At 42.7% G+C, this 16444-nt stretch overlaps 2 protein-coding genes across 4 annotated transcripts in view; one reads left to right on the forward strand and one right to left on the reverse strand.

The window, feature by feature from the left end:
• Positions 1–16444, reverse strand: part of TSPAN4 (tetraspanin 4) — a 431876-nt gene that overhangs the window by 284299 nt on the left and 131133 nt on the right. The window lies entirely within an intron of this gene.
• Positions 1262–6352, forward strand: LOC121669624. The gene is made up of 2 exons (XM_042038854.1): positions 1262–4314; positions 4949–6352. Exon 1 carries the CDS (start codon positions 1463–1465, stop codon positions 3071–3073), a length of 1611 nt encoding a protein of 536 aa, XP_041894788.1. The 5' UTR covers positions 1262–1462; the 3' UTR covers positions 3074–4314; positions 4949–6352.

Consider the following 16444-nt stretch of genomic DNA (forward strand, 5'->3'; position numbering starts at 1 on the left):
AAGACTCAGTGTTGGTTAACAGCCAAGAGGCTCTGAGGAGGCCCATCTTTTACAGAGATTTCAACCTCCTGTCCGTCAAAGCAGAGAAGAAAAAAAACGGTAGCAAAACTGAACTGAAAGGTAAGGTGCCAAAGCAAAAACTGACGCTCAAGAGAGGTGACAATGTGATTTTCTGACATAGCCAGGACTTGTGATTCTCTGCTAGGTGGAATATACAGAAGGTTACAGAAAAATGTGGACAGATGAAGCAGCATATAAAAGCCTAAGGAGAGCAGTACACGAAACTTGTTCTGAGCCACTTTCTGACCCAGAGGCTAACCTAGACTGGGGTTCTGTTCCCTATGACAAGAGAAAGTGAGGAAAGATACAGCATGTCCTAGATAATATTTATTCACAATGCAATATTTAGAAAATCTTGTTTCCTCAAATAGAAAAAAAGAAACTGAACAGCAAGACGAAGTTGTTCAGGTTCTATTTCAGCTTCAACATTCTTGTCAACCTGTCCAGTATACAAAAGTTTACTGTCAGCTCTTTCCTGCTACAAGTACTTCCCTGACTGCTCACAGGCCTGCTTGCCAGCACCAGAGATACTTCTCACATTTTTCTTCTCTCTTACACTCTTTCAAATACTCATTCCAGCAACAGATATCAAAACGATAAGGACAGCAGAACAGAACAACAGTTTACTCTTATCAAATAAAGGGAACAAGGTAGCCTTGGAGAACTAGATAAGGCCGACAAAACAAAAGTCATGCAAAACACAAGCAGGATGCCAGTTCAGCTCTGCAAGGCTAACACAGTAAAAGTTATGCAAAACAATGATATTGTGGTTACTCAAAAGTGGGGGTCGAGGGACAACCTCCTAAAAAGGACACCAGACACTGAAGACAGACCCCAAAGAACCATATAGGGACTTCTGATAAGAGGTGTGACTATGTAGAATAAAGTAATGCCGACACATCAAGTAAGCGGGGAGAGCTAATGAATGTGTAATCAGTGTGTACGATAAAAGCTCTGCTTCCCCGATGCTCGGTGCACTCGAGCCTCCGAGTGACCAGCGCTGCTGCAGTGAGGAATGCCTGCTTTCTAACACTCAAAACTGTGTTAGAAAGTTTCTGTCAGGCCGATTTCGGTATCATTTTTGGCAACTCCCAGTGGGACACTCTGCCTGATCTCCCACGGATCCGAGGGATCTCTGGATCTTCACGCCAGCACCGGGACTTTCCTGGAGAAGACCACAGATCCCCGGACCAGTCTGGGACACGGGTAAGATCCTATTTGATAATAAGGCATTCCTTTGGGAATTCTGCCCATATAAGACGTGTAGCTCTTCCAGTGCACTGGGTGGGTTATTTGATACTCCAGAATTCAGTATTTGACTGGTTTTATCGATTCATAATTGTTTTGTATTTGCATTTGTGTCTGTATCTGTATTGTATCATTTTGGGTCTAGTACTCAGAGATGGGTAGTGGACAATCTAAAAGGGGCATTTTGAAAAAATCCCCACTTGGTTGCATTTTGCAACATTGGAAAAAGATTGGGGGTCCCCCTGGGGGAACAGCAACCAGGGAGAATTTAATTAAGTGTTGTAATCAGCGGTGGCCGTTGTACAAACTAGACTCTGGAGAAAAGTGGCCACAAAATGGAACCTTGAATTATAATACACTGTTAAAGTTAATGTTGTTTTTAAGACAGGAACAGAAATGGGATGAGATTATGTATGCTGACATGTTTTTCACTTTACGGAATCATCCGGAATGGCAGAAAGATTGTGGCTTGAATCCAGCCACCTCAGACCCTTTTGTGCTGGCTCTTGAAAAGGACAATCAAGGAAAATGGTTAAAACATTGTTGTTCTATGTGCAGCACAGGACAAACTTGTTCTAAACATCTCCCCAGTATGAAGAATGATTTAGATGTTATGGTCAGTCCTAATTGCAGGCTGGACGGGGGAACAGAAAATCAGGCTGCTGAGACTGATATTATGAGGGAACTAACATGTAAAGACGTGGATTTAGCAGGTCTAGAAGAGAAGACAGAGAGGCCAGGGAGGATGTATCAAAGAGCAGAGGAGAAGACAGAAGAGACAGAGAGGATGTATCAAGGAGCAGAGGGTTTTAGTCCAACTGCAGAGAGAACTAGAGCTGAACACAGAGATGTGAGAGCAGCTGCCTTCCATGAGGCAGTCAGTATGGATGGTCCAATTACAGTAAAAGTTCCATTTTCAATAATGGACCTTAATAATTGGAAGTTGATTGCTGGCACCTACCGAGATGACCCAGACAAAATGGCAAAAGCATTTGAAATGATGATAAAAACCCAGGATCCGGACTGGAAGGATATAGATACTATGTTAGAAATGCTGTTTGACAGTACAGAAAGAGAGATGGTTGTTAAAACCAGTAGGAGGTTTGTGGAAGAACAAATTTTGACAGGTAACTTGTCAGGTACCTTGGACATTAATTTTCCCACTGTGGATCCAAAGTGGGACCCTAATGTGCCCATGTTTAGAGAGAGATTAAATAGATACCAACAATGGATACTATATGGAATTAGAAATGCCATACCAAAGGTTATTCATATGTCAAAATTATTTGAAATTAAGCAGGATGGTAAGGAATCACCTACCGAATTTTTAAATCGCCTGAAAGAAACAGCTCGAAAATATACTAATCTTGATCCTGAAACAGAGGAAGGAAAAACTCAATTAGCCCCCATATTTGTGGGGCAATCCTCAGATGATATTAGAAGGAAATTACAACAGGCTCAGGGACAAGACCAGTATGATTTAGGGAAGCTGTTAGATGTTGCTTGGGGAGTTTATCAGAATAGAGAAAGCCAGCAAGAAATAACTAAACAAAAAGTAGTTGGAGTTAATGAAGGAATTTCCAGAGGAATGGTGCCCCCAGGGAAAGGAAGGGGACAAGGATGCAGACAACCTACCTCAAACCCCCCCAGGAGACTTGGTATTAATCAATGTGCATACTGTAAGAAAGACAGGCATTGGGAAAGGGATTGTTTGCAGTTGCAACACATGAGCTCCCCTCCCGTGGCTGTCACTGATGATGACTGAGGGGGACCAGAGGATTCTGCCCCAGCAGAACCTCTGGTTACAGCTAAGCTGGGGAAGAAGAAGGTAAATGGGAAGGTAGAATGTTTTGTAGATACAGGAGCTAGTTACTTAGTGCTAAATACAGTCAGAGGAAACTTGAGTAATGTTTCTGTAACAATTGTTGGTGCAACGGGGAATCGCAAAACTCGGCCATTTTTCAAGCCCATTCATTTTAAATTAGGAAAACAGTGGATGACTCACCAGTTTTTGCATCCACCCAATTCACCAAAGCCTCTCCTTGGGAGAGATTTATTGGAAAAACTAAATGCTGAGATTAAATTTAATAATGGCAAAATACAGGTTATTATTCCAGAACCTAATTATGTGGAAGCCTCTATTTTTGCATTACAGTATCCAAAATGGGATCCATCTGCCAGTATCACTTGAGGATGCAGTGATTCTGATAGTCTGGGCTGGAGAGGTACCCAGGAGATCCAAAAAAGCAGAGCCTGTAAGAACTAAATTGAAATCTGGAGCAGGACCGGTAAGGCAAAAGCAATACCTTTTGAAAACAGAAAGTCATAAGGGGTTATTACCCCTTGTGGAAAAATTTATAAAATATGGCCTATTGAAGGAATGTGAATCCAGATTTAATACCCCTATTTTGCCACTTAAGAATGTAAACTGAAGGAAAGGCTTACCAGCTGGTACAGGACCTTAGTGCCATAAAAAAGATAGTAGAAAATACACACCCAGTAGCAGCAAATCCTTATACCTTACTAACAACCTTGAGTGAAAAATTTAAATGGTTTATGGTATCAGATTTGAAAGATGCCTTTTTCTGTATCCCTTTGAGTACTGAGAGTCAAGAGCTATTTGCTTTTGAATGGGAAAATCCAAACAGAGAGAGGAGTCATCAACTGACTTGGATGGCTCTACCACAGGGGTTTAAAATTAGCCCCACCATATCTGGAAATCAATGGGCAAAAGAACTGGAGGAACAGGAAAATCAGAACCCTATTGAAGTCTTGTTACAGTATGCAGATGACATTCTGACAGCCACTGAAACTAAACTGCAACGCTGGGATCAGACTGTGGCATTGTTGAATTTTCTGGGACTAAGTGGATACAGAGGATCCAAAGACAAAGGACGAATGTTCCAGATCACAGCAACCTGCCTGGGATTTGAAATTCTCCAAGGACAAAGGAGGCTGGGACAGGAATGAAGAGAAGCAATTTGCCAACTCCCACTGCCACGAATGGTAAGAAAATTATGTACATTTCTTGGGATGGTGGGATGGTGTCTCCTGTGGCTCAGCAGTTATGGGCTGCTAGTAAAGCCATTGTATGAGCTGTTGAAGACAGCTGAGAAGGACTTTATAGTCTGGACTGATGATTCATGGGCTGCCTTTTTACAACTTAAGCAAGCCCTTATGCAGGCCCTGCTTTGGGGCTCCCAGACCCCATGTGCCTGTTTGAACTATTTATCTATGAAAGACAAAACATAGCACTGGGAGTACTGTCACAGTTCCCTGGGGAGAAGAGGAGGGCTGTAGCCTACTTTTCAGAGCAACTAAATGTCAGCCAAGGCTGGTCTAGTTGTCTGAGGGCAGTAGCAGCTACTGTTATCCTGATCCAGGAAGCGTGAAAACTGACTTTGGGACAAAGCATTGTCATTTTTGTACCACACATGGTGCAGTTGGTACTCAAGCAAAAAGGGGGCTACTGGCTCTCTCCCAGCCAGGTGCTAAAGTACCAGGTGGTCTTGCTGGAGCAGGACAATGTGACAATCAAAACAACTTCTATCATTAATCCTGATGTGTTCTTATCTGCCCAACAAGTAGAAGGAACCCCAGAGCATGACTATGCTTTGCTTTGTTTGCTTACAAACTATAGAGGAAGCATATTCCAGCAGACCTGACTTACGAGACAGACCCTTGGAAAGTCCTGATTGAGAGTTGTTTACTGATGGGAGCAGCTTTGTCCAAAATGGAAAATGACTATCTGGATATGCAGTGACGACACACCATGAGGTAACTGAATCAGGGGCGCTCCCCTCCAATGTGTAATTGCACTCACTTGAGCTTTGGAAGTGAGTACAGGAAAATGAGTTAACATTTAGACTGATTCAAAATACACTTTCGGAGTGGTGCATGCATGCAGGGCCATCTGGCAAGAAAGAGACCTTTTGACATCTAAAGGCACATTGATCAAAGGTGGAAAGCAAATCTTGAACTTACTCAAAATTATCCAGAAACCAGCAGAAGTTGCTATTACGCACTACAGTGCACATCAAGCAGGTAAGACCAAACTGGAATTGGGGAATTGTTTAGCTGATAAGGCTGCCAAAGAGGCTGCAGAAAAAGGCATGTTTGAAAACGTATCTTTAATACCCCTGCCAGAAATACCTCTCCCAGTAGAAAAAAACAGAGTATAGTGCTAGGGACTGTCAATTAATTGAAACCTGAGAAGCAAAATTTGATCCACAAAGCTGGGCAGTTACTCCAACCAGGCAAGTAGTGGTCCCAGAACCGATCTTGAGTGAAATAGTGGATTGTGAACATAAAGGCACTCAGAGGAGTACTGAAAAACTTTTGAAACATTTGCAAAAATCTATAATTGGGTTTAAAATGGCTCAGATTGTACAGTCAAGAATACAACAATGTACAGTCTGTAAAAGAAACAACCCTACCACAGTTAAAAACTAATGCTAGGAGCCATGAAATTTGGAAATGTTCTGGGTGAATACTGGCAGATTAATTTCACTGAATTACCCAGAAAAGGGGGGTATTAACACCTCCTAGTTCTGGTGGATAACTTTTCTGGGTGGCCAGAAGCCTTCCCCTGTCACACCAATCAGGCTAAGGAAGTGACTAAAATACTGTTGCATCAGGTAATACCTAGATTCAGGGTACCTTTGGGAATGTCATCAGCCAGTGGTTCCCGCTTTAATGCAAAAGTGGTACAAGAGGTTAGAAAAGCCTTGGGAATAGCATGAGATCTTCATACTCCTTGTAGACCCCAAGCCAGTAGCAAAGTAGACTGAGAGAATCATACAAATTGCGATTTGGTAAAATATTGGTCAGGAAACCTCCATGACATGGGTCCAAGCCTTATCTGTTGCTGTACTTCAAGTTAGAATTCAGCCATGGGACACCAGCAAAATAAGCCTCTATGAGTTGCTATATGGTCAACCCTACCACTTACCACACATTCCAGGAGACACACACCTAAAAGGAGGGGTCGACTTGAATAATTACCTCATTTCTCTTCTTAAAACTTCATGGGATTTACAGCAAGCAGTGGTCATCTCCAGACTGATGCGATTGGACACACCAGCACACGAGTTCCAACCAGGAGACTGGGTCTGCTCGAAAGACTGGGGAACGTCTCTGCTCCAGTCAACGTGGAGGGGACCTTTCCAAGTACTACTGACAACTTTAACTGCATTCAAACTGGGCAGAGTAAAATCATGGATACATTTTTCCAGAACTAAAAGGGCCAAATCCCCTCAGGTAATCAAACAAACCAAGATGCTTGTTTTGCTATCAAAGCTGTAGAGTGTCTACAGATATCCAGGAACTTTGAAGACAAACTCAGATTTTTACAGCTCCAGATGGCGCCTCCTGGGGATCTGAAGGAATCTGGACCAAACTTAATGCATGGTTACCCAGCTGGACTTGGTTAAAACATCTCTTGATAGCTGTCACCATAATAACTGCTATGTGTGTTTTAGTTTGTGTGATGATTCAGTGTTATAGCTGTTGTAATGCCTTATGCTATAAGCTGAAATATAGATATTACTACACTAGTTCCCAAAAGGAACTTAGTCGCAAGAAAAGGGGGGACCTGATAAGGACAGTAAAACAGAATAACATTCTACTCCTATCAAATAAAGGGAAGTAGATGAGGCTGACGGAACAGAAGTCAAGAAGACACCAAAGAACCATATGAGGACTTCTGATAAGGACTGTGACTATGTAAAATAAAATAATCTATATATATATCCAAAAAAAAGGGATAGCTACTGAATATGCAATCACTGTGCATGATAAAATCTCTGCTTACCCAACACTTGGGACACTCAATTAATTAGAGGAAGGATTCTCTGAGTGATAACGTTCTGCAATAAGATGCCTGTTTTCTAAACTCAAAACTGTGTGAGAAAGTTTCTATCTGGCCAATTTCAGTATCTAAGCTCCAACTGGCCTTGCATAAGGAGCAAGGTGTTTCACAAGGCCAGCTCTGCAGGGCGTTCAGCACACCACCAGGATGCCATGCAATAACCACTTAAACTGCTGTGGTAAAACACTTGGGTCTAGTTTGAATAGAAAGGGGGGAAAACTGCCAAGTTCCTAAGTAGGGCTCTAATGATAAGAAAATTGAAAATTTAACCTCAGCAAAGGTGCAGATTACAATCCTATACTATAATGTTACAAACAGTGCTAAAATACTGTGTATCTTCAAAGTAGAAGTCACTTGAACATTTAACAGCAATTGAAGAGCAGCACGCCCTACTTTGCTAGAAAAGAATAACATCTGTAATTGAGCTTTTAAAAAGTGACCAGGACTTTACAAGGGTAGATTCCTAGCATTACTTGACATGGAGACCGTTTAAATAACTTCATGTTATACATCATTAAGCTGAAACATTCAAAACCAAGGTAGAGAACAAAGCACATCAAGATTAAGTGATCTGCCCAAGGTCACCTGAAAATTTTTCTGAGAGGCAAGCAGAGAAACTAATTTTTGACAAATCTCAATGACCTGACCAGAAAAACAGCCTTTCCTCTAACATTTTATCTTGGAGTCATCATATGCAGGTGCAAATATTTATGTAAAGGCTATGCTCATCCCTGAAAAGAAGTGCAAGCAGGTATCTCCTGAGTTACCCAAGCAAACTATGTACTATAGCAAAAATTGGGTGTACGCAAATCAGAAATGAGTCAGTTTAGTGCTCAGGGTGTGCTCTGTCACTAAAACAGAATGCTGTCTTGGGTGGAATAAATGTCCCCATCATATTTATAATGAAGCTAATCAATTTGGGGATTGTAAAATAACCCCGTCCAGAATCTTGATGAAACACATGACATGACTTCCAAGGACTCTATTGTTAAAGACGCTTTTTAACTGGAATTTCAATAATTAATCATGTTTTGGGGTAGTTTTATTTCTGTGTGGCTTACCCTTTGATGATCTAATTTACATTCATAATGATCTGCTCCCTTGTGGATTAATTGCTTGTGTTATTTTCTCTATTAATCAGATGTCAACATTTGCATTACAGATGACTGTTTGCATTATTTTCACACTACTAAATCTGGCAGCATGGTACTAATGATAAATACTTTCCTCAGTTCTAGACGTGAGACAGTGAGTCTCAGTCCTTTAAAACAAAGGCATTATTAGGATCTTACCACTCTTCTGAAGTAGCCTGGTCATTCTGTGGTATTAGCCACATATATTTATTATGTCTAAGAATTCTTTTTTTTTTTCTGCAAACTATAAGTGCAGTAATATTTAGTTCACCCAATGCTGTCAAACAAGCCCTGAGCAAAGGGCAGAGGGTTATGAATCTGAGGCCATCATAGACTTTTTTCCTAGATCCCCCTCTACCTTTAAAAGAGTTTCACGCTTTCCAGCTACTCACCGCAACTCCTTCCTGGGTGTTCCCCACAGTATTGCCTGAAGAGCTCATTTTTGTCAAAACTGGATACTTACACTTAGGAATAATAAATTATCAGTGCTAGTATAAAACAACACAAATCACTGTCCTGAGCTAGGCAACCTCATTGTGCCTGGAGGAGATAAGGAAGTGCTCACTCACACTGCTCTGTCCCTGGGCCAGCGAGGCAGCAACCTTTGCCAGGTGGCTGTGCACTGCCACCTCCTTTCCAAAGGAACACACCTGGACCCTGCAGGGTGCACCTCTGCTCCCAGACGGTGGCACTGCATTCAGCCCTGATGACTTGCTCATGATTCTCTCCCCAGATGTGACTCAGACACACAGGCCAACAGGGGGAGGAGGAAGAGCCTGGCTACCCCCAGTGCCCAAACTTTGCTGCTGCATCCTCACTTATCTGTAAGGAATTGGGAGCAATAGTAGCTCCAGCAATGCTCTGCCTGGGCTGCTACTCTGACACAGAGGTTTGGGCATGGTAGGGTTGTTCTTTGCACAGGAACAACAGAGCACTTCACAAGCCCAAACCACTCTCACATACAAGAACAGTCAAGGCCAAACTACATCAGATTATTAAGAGAAATTGTTTCTATACAGAAGCATCCCTGGCCCATCTGGGTCAGCAGTTTCAATAACAGACTGGCTATCCTCCGAGTAAAGTTTTGCTAAGCTCTGCCAGTTCCCACTTTTACAGAGGCAGAGAACAACTTGGACATGCAAAATCTTTAAATAAGTAAAATGCTAGCATCAGGAGCATAAACAAATGGTGCATCACAAGCAAACAAGGTGGTAGCCACACTTCATACAGCACAAGATAAAATTCCCAGCAGATCTGTCACACACATCTGAAACCCCTCATCTGAGGGCTCCCTCTTCTCCTTTAACCAGCACTACAACTGCTGCCCTGAAATCTGTCACATAAGAAGCAGTCCTGTGTTTGCCACAGAGGTTTCCAAGCTATTTCTTTAATTCTGGCATGGTTAACATTTCCTCCTTGTGACTCCAGTCAGACAGGAAGACATAAAGACCGCCTCTGCCCATTGCTATACAGGAACTTTTTCCCCACCCCACCAAAAAAAAAAAAAAAAGGGATCCATTCTCCCTTGTAACACTCCACACTGCACAAGCAGGACTGTCAGTTGTGGAGTTCAAGAATAAGTGACTTTTGAGGAGGTGCCTGGTACCTGCACAGCAACACTGACAGGCTGTCTTACAAGGAAAGACAAATTGAAGGAAATGTATTACATCTTAAAGTGATTAAGCCCTTTCTAACACGTGTTTGATTCCCTATTCAGCTCCTTCCCTAGGGCCAAAACACAATCTATTCCATTCCCAAACAGCATTATTTTTTTCTGCAGACATAAGGAGGGCTGCTCATAGTGTAAAGTACTTTTTAGGTAAGTAAATGTCTCAAGGTGGTCCTCAGTAAGAATAGCTTCAAATCAACCTGGTCAGCATAAGGCATCTGCAGCAAGACATGAAGTATTAAAGTACTGGCCAATAGAAGCTCAACTAGGCAATAACTGGGAATGTTACTTCAATAACCCATTTATGGAATGCCCTCATTTTCCAGCCCATGAATATAGTCCCTCCCTTGAATTCATGGTCTGGTTAGTAAAGCTCAGCAGATCTATTCATTTTGGACACAAATAATACCTTTGTATCTGCTGGCAGATGTTGTGCAGAAAGCTGCACATTTCACAGCATAAAGCTTTCCATAGATATTTCATTCCTTGTAGCATATTGTTGGAATTATGTCATTCCTGTATTGTATCAGTTCTTCCCCATCTTTTCATACCCTTTCAATTACACCTTTGGTCTTGCATCATATTCCTGGGGTCATTAAGTACCTGAACTGTAAATATTCCTATTCTCTGCCACAAGAGGACAGAGAGGAAATTGTGCAAGGCAGGTCAGAGTAGCCTCATCTAACAAGAAATGAAAGCCTGGACTTTGCGTGCAGCTCTGAAGCTTGTGCTACTGAGCTGCCATAATGACATATTACATCCCATTAATCTGCAATTAAACACTGACAGAGACTGTCAATCTAATACCCTATCCATTCAGCAGAACTAAATGTACCATTTCTGTCCCCAACACCATTCCTATGACTAAAACTTTTCAAAATAAAGTTAAATGTGAGATGTAATGGAGTGAGGAAGAGCCCAAATTCTGAATTAAGCAGGAGTGAGATTACCATGTTTATAGCCTCACCACATCTGTGACTGTAAAGCCTGAGACAACAAAATGGCTCTGCAGGAATATGTGCAAGCACAGAAATAATCTGCTAACACCTATAGCAAACTCGTAGTTTGTTCTCACAAATCCCCCTGGGACAACCAACTTTTTGCTATCTATATGTGCTCACTGCCTCTGAGAGACACAGTCCTCCTCAGTGCTGGAAGTGCTCCTTGGTATCCATTACACCTGCCCCCAAAGCACACCACATTCCCCCATGGTTCACCTTACTCAGCTTGGCAGAACTATCAAGGTCAAAACTCTACCACACACGCACAGCTGAGAGACAGGAGCGCTTGAACATCACTGCAGGCTTTAGATGAGCCACAAGCTAGAGGACAGCACAGTCCAGGGGATGGAACACAGGCTGAGACTCCCTGTCTCCTCTGTTGAAACTGCAGAAAGACATCCCCTTTACACACTGTAGTGCCACTGAGTTATTGTCCAGTGGTTGCTGCTGTCACTCTGCTGGTGGGAGTACTTGTGCAAGCACTGCCGGGTCTGCTTTGGGTAAAACCCATCAGGACAGATCAACCCAAAAGCTGCAAACTGTTTACAATAAACTGATAGATTCAGCCTCCTGCAGACTGCCCTGCTGTCAGATCTCTGTGGGATCGTCACCAGCTCTGAAAAGCACTGACGGGGAGTGACATCCTAGCTGACACAGCTGAAGCCAGAAGGGGACATCTGGTAAGAGCTGGAGGCCTCATTACAGGAAAACATGCCAGTCAGGGGGAAAAGAAGGCAGTTCCCAAGTGCTGTTATGAGTGGAAACTTTATCAACACAACTGCTGTCTTAAATGACACCATGAGGCTGTGAGCTCTCCCGGACTGTGGGGCTGCTCCAGGGCTGAACTCAGACACAGCATCCAAACTAGTTCTCTATGTCCCCTGCAGCCAGAGCAGACACACTTCAACTGAGCATGACTTATCCACCCTAAAAAAGGCATATGAAATAGCTGGAGTGAAGCACTTTCTGGCCTAGATGCTTTAATTTCAGACAGCTGGAGATAGATGAGATGAATGCCACTTTGATGGACTGAGCCCTGCCATGATGGGATCCAGCACTCAGGGCTGCAGCAGAGTATCCACTGGGTGACTTTAGGTTTCCTTCCCAAACACATTAGAACACTCCGTTCAATTTCAGTGCTACTCAACAATTTATATGGCTCTTTATGTTTTGAAAGCATTAAGGAATTTTAAAATTCCAAACCAAATAAAGAATCACAAACACACAAATGACCTCAACGTTCTTCACGATGTGCCAATCCTGCAGCATTAAAAAGCACAGCAGCCACTCCAGAAGAGCATGAGGACCCCTAAACGCTGGGTTTGAGACTGCTCCTGCCCTTCCTACTCTCACATAACTGGTAACTCTCAGTTCCCATCCACACCCAGATGAGAACTCAGTAGTAATTGTTTCTTGTGACAGGACTGTCACTTTGCCAATGGCACGAACGCTGCTACAGACAAAATTAACCCCAGTAAATGAGATTGCTGATTACACTTGGTTATCTGAACAGCTATATTCTTTCTCTTTTTTAACCAGCTACAAATCTTAGGTTTTGCTGGGTTTGGTTTGGTTTTTCTTTTAATCTCAGTATTCACAAAACAAATATATAAGCTAGGCGTTTAGGGCTTGCAAAAGCACCTGCAATACTTGGCAAGCAAATTTTCATACACTTGGGGTGCTTGCAATTGTCTGGTCACTCCAAGTCAGTTCAGCAGAGTTCAGCATCCATGAAACTGCTGACAACTAAGGAACGACCAGACATGCCATGCTGCCAGTCATGGGCATCTCAGCCATTGGGCATCCAAACTTAGAAGCCATTCACGAGTCTGAGTCAGGGAGCTGATGTTTGGGGAGTGAATGCAGTATAGCAAATAAACCAGTACTTTGTCATTGAGAAAACAGAGAAACATCCAGAAAATAAAGACCCAGCCTACAATAACCCTAATGTATAGCTTACAAACAAAATCAAAAGTCACCCAATTCATAGCACAATCCATACTGTAAGCTTTAGCAACAAGGACACAGCCAAATAAACATTTCCAGAATTAGCACACTGCGTTGAGTGCGTATTTGCAAAATCAATATAATTCACCAAGAAAAAAATGCCCATTTGGATGTGGATCATGTACATGGCTACTTTCTCCTGCCTGCAGGGCCATAGCTGGCAGGCACGGTAGGAAGTACAGAGAACATGATTCATGTGATGATGTAACAGCATTGCCAGCTCTCACAAAAAATTCACTGATCACAGCATTTAGCACTTGCAGGACATTGCAAGAGTCCTTGATGTAAAGTGAGCAGCTCCTCCAGCTCTATTATTTTTAGGTCTGCTAATTAAAGCAGAGTTCTATGTAGGACCCTGAGGCAAAATGCTCCCTAACCATCTGATTTGGAGATTTTTTTCTCCACCAGGGACTTGCAAAGGTATTTTCCTCCATCTTAAGACAAAGCTGTGCCCACCACATTCAAGCTCTGTCATTTCTTGTTCTTCAGCTTCTGTAATCTTCTCCGTTTTCCTCCAGCATTATTTTTTATTCTGCATACCAAAGAGCCATACAGGACAAAAAATGCAAAGGCTGTAGAGGAAAAACTCATGAGGAACGTGGGTGGTGATTACTTTAGCTGTGAAAGAGGAACAATGGAGGAGTCAGTGTCTCAGCACACAGGAAAGTGTATGAAGGTGAATGCATTTGTATGTGCCCTCACAACTACATTGTGGACCTCCCACTCCTGCAACACAGCATAAAGGTCAAAAGAGATATTAAATTCAAGATATATAGTCTTCTGAGAATTTTTCTTTTTTTTTTCTTTTTTTTTTTTAAGAAACCTCATGATTTAGTTTGACCTCTTGAGATCAGCAACATTTTACGGAACCCAACTCCTGTCTCCAAGTAACCAAGGGCAGCTTCTACTCCCTTCATATCAAAGACAACATCCTACCAAAATATCTGGTTGAGAGACGCATCCCTTCTGACTGCAACTAAGCCAGAAAGCTCCTCCATCCTAATTGCAAGTGAAAAAGACCACAAGTCTTCCCTCTGCATCCAGCACAAGACCCCTGCAAGAAATGCAATGTCTGCACATACAGGGTAGAATACCGTAAGGAAAGCTGAGCAGATTCAGACATTGTCGAAGTACTTTGTATCAGTGGTGAGGAGGAGAAGGCTGAAGAAGCAGGCTGCTTTCATTAAAAACCCTCTCAGGACGCTGGACACCCAGGCAGGTGGAGATGTGAAGCCAGCACTGAGCCTTAAGCTGCTGCATTGGTCATTTAAATAAGGCAGCTCAGCTGCAGCTCACAGCTGCAGTGCACAGCACTGTTCAAGTGCAAGGTCTGCTTAGTTTGACTTTAAACCTCCTGCTCGCTGTGCTGGGTTAGCCTTGGCTAAGAACTAAATGCCCTGCCAGGCTCTCACTCACTCTCTCCTCTCAGCAGGATATGGAGAAATTAGTAAGAATAGGAATGAGAAAGCTTGTGGGTTGAGATATAGACAGGAAGATTGCTTATCAATTACTGTTGCAGGCAAAGCAGGCAAAACAGACATGACCTGATGAAAATTACTTATTGCCAAGTAAAACAGATGCAGGTAAAGAGAAACAAAACCACAAACATTAAAATACCTCCTTTCCTCTTCCCTCTCCCAGGTTCAACTTCACTGCTTTTCTCAAGACTCCACCCCCCACCCCAAGCAGCATAGGGGTTGGGGGCTATGGTCATAGAATCATAGAATGATTTGGGTGAGAAGGGGACTTAAAAGATCATCTAGCCCAACATCCTGCAATGAGCAAGGACATCTTCAACTAGCCCTGTTCAACCAGACCCTGATTGCATGTTTCCAGAAATTGCCCAGAGTGGTGGGCATCCACCATCTCTCTGGACAACTTCTTCCAATGTTTTACCACCCTCATCACAAAAAAGCCTTTTCCTTGTATCTAGTCTGCATCTATCTTCTTTCAGTTTAAAACCATTTGCCCCGTCCTATTCAGGTAATGTAATCCTGCAATAATAATAGTAATAATAAAAAAATACTAATACTCCTGTAATCATAACAGGTCCTACTAAATAGTCTACCCCCATCTTTTTATAAGCCCTTTAGGCATTGAAAGGCAGCAGTAAGGTCTCCCCAGAGCCTTCTCTTCTCCAGGCTGGACAGCCCAAACTCTCTCAGCCTGTCCTCACAGATATAGTGCCCTCAGACCATTTTTGTGTCCCTTTTCTGGACCCATTTCAATAGGTCTCTCCTGGACTGAGGACCCCAGACCTGGATGCAGAACTCCAGCTGGTATCTCATAAGAGAAGAGTAGAGGGCCAAAATCACCTCCCTCATCTGGCCACACTTGTTTTGATGCAGCCCAGGACAGGATTGTCTTCCTGGGCTGCAAGTGCACATTGCTGGGTCATATTCAGGTTTTCATCCACCAAGTCCTTCTCAGCAAGGTTGCCCTCAGTCCCTTCATCCCACACAGTCTGCATTGATACCAGGGGAACATCCCTCAGCTCGTATGAGTCATCCACAGGCTGCAAGTAATACCTGTCTCGCATGGAGCACCAACTCCTTCCCTGACATTGGTGCTCCCTCTGCTCTTTCTCACTTTTTTTTCTCCCCTCCTCCTCTGCCTGTATGATGTTGTTTGCCCTTTCTTAAATATGTTTTAACAGAGGCACCACCAACCCACCTGATAGCCTGACTTTTGGCATGCAAGTGCTCCCCTGTTCATTTCTGGAGAGTAAATTAGATAATCTGAAATAAAGCAACCTAAAATAAGACAAAAGGTATGCTAAAAGATTTCAAGACAGTAAGAATATTTTCCTTTAAAAAAAAAATATATATATACTTTGGGGTTTTATTATTTTTGCCACTGTCCATAATTAGAATGTGGTAGATATACAGTGCTGACTGCCAATCAGGTTTTAAAATAAACAAAAATGAATTAGAAGCATATTTTTCTTTTCAGGAACACAACCTGCCAGAGGACTACAGCTGTTCAATTGATTACTGAAACATATGGTCCCTGGGACACACACCACTGTTAAGCCCACACAAAACACTGTGGATAGCCAAGGACCCAGCAACACAAAGAGAAAGAAACAGCAGCAACCAAAACCTTTAAAAAAAAAAAGGTAAAAAGCATACAACAGCCAAAATGCTGAACATTGTCCTCATTGCTAAAAACTTCCCAGAAATAACTAACTTGCAGAATTATTTCTTTCTAAACATTTTTGGAAAAGTTTTCATTTGAAATAATGTTCCTATGCACCATCCAGTCCTCCCCATGGGAAGCCTGTTCACAGCACAAACTGCAGTGGCTGCAGAGAGACAGCCTTTATAGAAAGAAACCACCAGGCATAAACCCTAGGCCAGTGCTGAGGCTTCCCCTCTTCCCCCAAAAGGCCATTTACCCCAGAAACCCCATTTCTCCTAAATGCAAGGCTACAGGTGTTCCAAACAAAGACAAGCCA

The sequence above is a fragment of the Corvus kubaryi genome, unplaced genomic scaffold (assembly GCF_017639235.1).
Source record: "Corvus kubaryi isolate FWS band 111438036 unplaced genomic scaffold, C.kubaryi_AGA036_p1.0 37392, whole genome shotgun sequence".
Classification (NCBI taxonomy): Eukaryota; Metazoa; Chordata; class Aves; order Passeriformes; family Corvidae; genus Corvus; species Corvus kubaryi.

Bases quoted from the DNA above. Each gene is read 5' to 3' on its own strand.
- LOC121669624 (XM_042038854.1), top strand. From the start codon at position 1,463: ATGGGTAGTGGACAATCTAAAAGGGGCATTTTGAAAAAATCCCCACTT.